Below are 6,000 nucleotides of genomic sequence, written 5' to 3' on the forward strand. Positions count from 1 at the left end.
TTATAGTTTATATCTCTTGTGGCATATGTTTTACTCCCATTTATATTTTACTTTATAACCGTCGTTGAGCAGCTGATCTAATTTTTCGGGTTTACGCCTACCAAGGTTCAACTTCGTAGTCTTCTCATTTTGAACCCAATCCAGAAGACAGGGAAACTCCTGGATCCAGTATTGGGAGAAATTCGCCTTCGTGGAGGACTTTTAGATGGAACTGACCCGCATTTGCGGTACATGGAGAGGAGGACCACGACAGCCTCCCACGGTTAGCCTGACGACAAATGGACTCCTGCCCATGATTCATCTTCCACTGAGGATATTTTACGTCAGCACTGTAGTCCGTGCAAGTTAGATGCGGAATTCGTGTCGACCAGCTATTTCTGGGATTCGAACCCAGTTCAACACAGTGGAAGGCTAACGCTCTACTCCCCTGAAGCATCGCGGCTTTTATATGACTCTTGCATTTACAGAAAGGAAAATTAGTTTCTCTCTCTCTCTCTCTCTCTCTCTCTCTCTCTCTCTATATATATATATATATATATATATATATATATATATATATATATATATATATATATATATATATATATATATATATATATATATATATATATATATATATATATATATATATATATATATATAGGGTGTTTCAGTTAAGCGTTTCAGAACTTCTAAGAGGGGTAGGGGGCATCCTGACGAGTCGAAATCATATAGCAATGTGGGGTCGGAAATACTTTCCTGAAGCGGTGACGTACACAGAAGCACCATAAAGAAAAGAGACCGTAGGTGAAAAATCGCTGTAATAATACATTGAAAAAATTACATGGCCTCCTCGGTCACCCGAACTATCTTGTCTTGTTTTCTGGAGCTGACAGGGGTGTCAAAACACTGGTTTATGACACCCCTGTTGATAATGCTGGTTGCAAGAATCACAGTAGCTGCCTGCGAGATATGCCTGGAGTATTGCAGAATGTTCGAATGTCCATGCACCGGAGATGTGAGGTGTACATTGTGGCCGGTGGCAGAAGCTTCGAACACTTATTTTGGCCCATGTACCATATAATTTTTTCAATGTATTATTATAGCGATTTTTCACTTACTGTCTCTTTTCTTTATGGTGCTTCTGTGTACGTCACCGCTTCAGGAAAGCATTTCCGACCCCACATTGTTATATGATTTCGACTCGTCAGGATGCCCCCTACCCCTCTTAGAAGTTCTGAAACGCTTAACTGAGACACCCTGTATATATATATATATATATATATATATATATATATATATATATATATATATATATATATATATATATATATATATATATATATATATATATATATATATATATATATATATATATATATATATATATATTATTTTATTATTTCCAAAAACATCTCAACACCTTCATCTCTTCCCCCTCTAAACTTAACTCTTCCCCAAACACAGCATTTCCTCTTTTGGATGTGATATCAGTCAACACCCCACCCCCCTACGCTATTCGCTCTAATTCAATTTCTCTCCCCCCCCCACCCTTCCGCTCATCTTCTATTTTATGGGGAAGGAAAGAGAGAGAGACCACCGTCCGACGCTGCGATTGGAGGATGATAGGGGCGAGAAAATCTAACATTCCGCAATCCCCCCCCCACTCCCGTTATTGATCCCGCATTCCTAAATTCCATTCTTGATACCTTCCCTCCACTCCCTCCCTATGCGTAATCCTGAAGCGCATCCTTTGCCCATAATGCGCAATTTATTCCCCTCCACCCTCCCACACGTTTCGTTTTCTGCTCGAATTCTTGCACACACCCCCTTTTGCTTCGATGCCACCACCACATTCTACGCCCTCCTCACTTAATATTCTTTTTTCATACGCTTTGTTATTTTTATTTTATTTATTCAATTCCGCGTATTGTTGTTGTTGAAGAGGTTTCTTATTTGAGAAGCACTGAGAATTGATATTGCGGTGATTCTCAACTTTCGCTTTTTATGAAAAAGGAAAATCTTTTACATTTTTTTGTTTATTTATTTTTTCACCTCTTTTTACTGCTGTTTGTTTAAGAGAGACACTCCCTATTTCATATAATTTTGCATTCAAAAACTTTTAGAAAAACTCGATGGATTTAATGCGACGAAATAATTCAAGAAAACTTTAGAGATGAATGATACTATAAAACACTTTCTCAACGGTAATATCCAATTTTTTAGCAAATGATACCGTAAAATGTTTTTTCACAGTATTCATCAAATTTTAGCTGTAAAATGCCAGTATTATTCAACTTTTAGAGAAAAACTTAATAAGCATAATGTTTTGTCTACCCTGAGACAAAATTCTTGATCGTCCCATCAAAACATTTTGATGGTTTATGTTGATTTCAGTGCGATTCATGATATTCGAACATCATTGGATGGTCACCATCATCCAACATTCTCCATTACGCGTTCGTGGTTTTTGATATGCCAACAAACTTCCATCGTTCCATGATTCTACTTTAATATTATGATGGTTAACCATCAAGAGAAGTTTGATTGTCGTGGAACAGCAATCCATGATAGTTCCAAATATACATTTCCGTGATTGTTTAATGGGAATTCTTGTTGGCTCTCAGGAATATATCATCAAAACAAATTGTGTTTTTTTATATTGGACCATCATAAATCCGTCCAAATTCCTACATTGGGATGATGATTGTTCATGATCGTTCCAACATTTGATTTCTAAGATACTATGATGGAAATTCGTGATGACCTATGATAGTACAACAAAGCATTTCTATGATGGTTTAATAATAATTATTGTTGGTTCCTCAGCAATGAACCATCATAGCATTTTTTTTTATATGTTGGCCCATCAAAAATCAGTCCGAATGCCTACATAGGGGTGATGGTTACTTATGTTGGTTACCATCAAAGATATAATGGTTTATGATGAATTATTGATCAAGATTATGTTGGTCTATCAATGGAAAACCATCAAAAATTTTGACTTCATACAGTGCTACTCAACTTTTACAATAAATGACACTTCACAGGTTAGTTTCCACAGCACTTTTCATTTTTCACAGTATAAGATTCGGTTCTATAGAACTGCTTAACTTTTACAGTAAAGTATACGGTAGTATATTCTAGATTGATACCACTAGGCTATTTTTTAAAACGAATACTTTTTTACTGTTCGTACGCCTGGAAAATATTAAATGTTCATATAATTCCTGTGGAACTACGCAGGGCTATCTCCGAGAAACGAGATGGCGTCATTGTTGTCCAGAGATTAACCGTCGCTATTTCCTAATCGAAAAGCAAATATTTAAAATGATATATTCATACCAATGTTTAGAATCTTATTAAACTGATCCAAATTTCATTTCCTACACAACATAAAAGTCTTGCTTAACCGTCAGAACGAGTCCTTTCGTTGTGAAATCAAAACAGAAAATATGTACGTTTATATTTAAGAGCGATTGAAGAACGTCATGGATTTCTGCCGAATCACTATTGAGAAAAGAGAGAGGAATGAAAAACTTTAGAGCCAGTGATCATTTTTAATGCGTGATGAATCTTCGAGTTGTTTCCCTTTTTCGATTCATTTCTGTTTTAATAGCGCCTTCCTCAGTAGTGACTCGTTAGTTTTTGATGTCTTTTTTTTTCTCGCTTAATTTGTGCCTTTAAATGAGCATATTTTCTGACTGTTGCAAATCTATATTTTAGAAAGTAAACATTATGGAGAGTATCTTGTATAACCAAGTCAAAATGTTTGACGGTCTTCCATTGATGGACCAACATAATCTTGATGGTAACCATCAATAATTGCATTATAAACCATTATATTTTTTGATGGTAACTAACATAAGTAACCATCACCTCAATATCGGACTGATTTATGATGTTCCAACATAAGAATTGCAACTGGTTTTAATTTTTTGTTCATTTTAAACCATCAGAAATTTCCATCATAGTTTCTCTTAGAAATCAAATGCTGAAACGATCATGAACAACCCTCATCCCAACGTAGGAATTCGTACTGATTAATAAATTGTTCTGACGGTACATTCCTGAGAACCAACAAGAATTCCCATTAAACCATCATGCAATTGTATAGTTTGAACCATCATAAACTGTCACGAATCATCATGGATCGCTGGTCCATGAGAGTCAAACTTCTCTTGATGATTAACCATCATAGCATTGAAGTAGCATTTTCCATCATGGAGCGATGAAAGTTTGAACGATGGAACACGTAATGAAAAATGTTGGATGATGGTGATCATCAAATGATATCGAACTATCATGAATCGCACTGAAACCAACATGAACCATCAAAATTTTTTCATGGGACCATCAGGAATTTTAATTTGTATAAAAGGATACTCTAAATTTTGTTGACTTTCAAATGTCTTTTCCATACCAATTATGCAAATTTCTTACTTATTTATTTCCATCAAATGTAATTCTTTAGAATGGTACTATTATTCAAATTTGTACTCTTTTTTTTTCCAGGTTTGGAGGGTCAGCCCCAAGAAAGTAAGGAAATCTACTGGTTCTGATAAAGCCAAAATAAGTGATATTTTCTTCCCCTTTAGACAGTTTCAAGATGTGGTCGCGACCCAAGTCATGTGATCGCCCGGTTGTGAAAAGAAATCATCAGCACCTCAGGAGCCTTCTTCTTCTGTTCTTAAATTCGATTTATTTCGTTGCAACTGTTCATCAGCAGTGATGAGCAAACCTTTGTTCGGAATCTTAACTGGACACGACAGCATATGTACTTCTTTATTGTGTATATAAAAGAAAAGAAAAGTACATATTTTCATGAATAATTTATAGGTCCTTCCCACATCTGAGAATCGAACAGCGTATACTCACCCAATTAAAATTATTCAACATTAAAAAAAAATTATTTTGAAAATACTCCGATTTCCACTGTTCCTTGCAAATATATAAGCATTTACATAGTTAACTTAACATAAAAGGTTAACATAAACATTTATATAGTCAACATAACAAGTTAACGTAAGCGTTTACATAGTTAAAAGCAAAACGTGTTACAAAGAAAAGGTTAAGCAAAAAGTGAGAAAGTTGAGGATAACGAAAGTTTACGATAAGTTAAGCAAAACGTGAACATAAGTGATTCCCTTGTGTGATTCAAAAATCAATATATCTGAAATAATTTTGACAAATCAAACAAAAAAATTGAATCTCTAACTAGAATGAGTGCTATAATTATTATTAAACATTCATTAATTTTTCTAAACCATTTAATTCAAAATTGATTTTTAATAGAAATAGATCGTAGGAGAACTTTTAATTTTAAGACTTACATTATTGCAATGTAAGTCTTATACATTATTTTTTTTATTAAACGTTATATTTATTAAACATTATTTAAGACTCACATAATTTTTTTATAATAAAAATTAGACAGCTCAAAATGTAGGAAAAGGATTATAGGAAAAAGATATGTTAAATAAAAGCACACTTGAAAAAAAATTGAAATGTCTGAACATTTTAAGGAATGTTAAACAATAAATCTAAATTTTTAGTCGGTGTGTTGCAAATCAATAAGAATATTCATATTTTCAATTCACTATAAATAATCAGCTTTTACTAAAAAATAATTCAAAAATGCAATAGTCATACATAATAGTTATTTGAAAAACCAGAATCGAACCAGAATCCATTTCTTTAAAATAAAATAAAAACCTTTATTCATTTTCTTAATTGTGCATTTTGTGCGATGTATATTATTTCAATCGCACTTTTCAAGGAATATCATCATTTTTTATGAGGTTGTTTATTGATTTCTGTCGTCATTTCGAAATAACGTTATTTTCATGAATTGTATAATATTTTCATAACTACTGAGAATTTGCAACAATAACTTCATAACTGTTGCCGACAGATCCGTATTTAAAATTGCTGCAAGCAACTGTTATGATGTTGAAAAACAGTTTTTAGTTCCCTTTTAGATTGTAACGGATCTAAAACTTCGAAATAAAAAGCCGCGCA

The 6,000-nt window shown here is 33.5% G+C and overlaps 1 protein-coding gene across 2 annotated transcripts in view; it reads left to right on the forward strand.

The window, feature by feature from the left end:
* The window catches only part of vg (transcription factor vestigial), a 68,900-nt gene extending 64,012 nt beyond the window's left edge, over positions 1–4,888 (forward strand). For both annotated transcript variants that reach the window (XM_016058875.4, XM_016058876.4), the window contains one exon: positions 4,495–4,888. Coding sequence is in view for 1 of the 2 variants with exons in the window: in XM_016058876.4 (XP_015914362.3) it covers positions 4,495–4,541 (47 nt within the window). In the remaining variant the exon portion in view is untranslated. The remainder of the gene's footprint in view (positions 1–4,494) is intronic.
* The last annotated feature ends 1,112 nt before the right edge of the window (positions 4,889–6,000 follow it).

The sequence above is a fragment of the Parasteatoda tepidariorum genome, chromosome 5, assembly GCF_982258835.1.
Source record: "Parasteatoda tepidariorum strain Cologne lab strain chromosome 5, Ptep-v5.0, whole genome shotgun sequence".
NCBI lineage: Eukaryota > Metazoa > Arthropoda > Arachnida > Araneae > Theridiidae > Parasteatoda > Parasteatoda tepidariorum.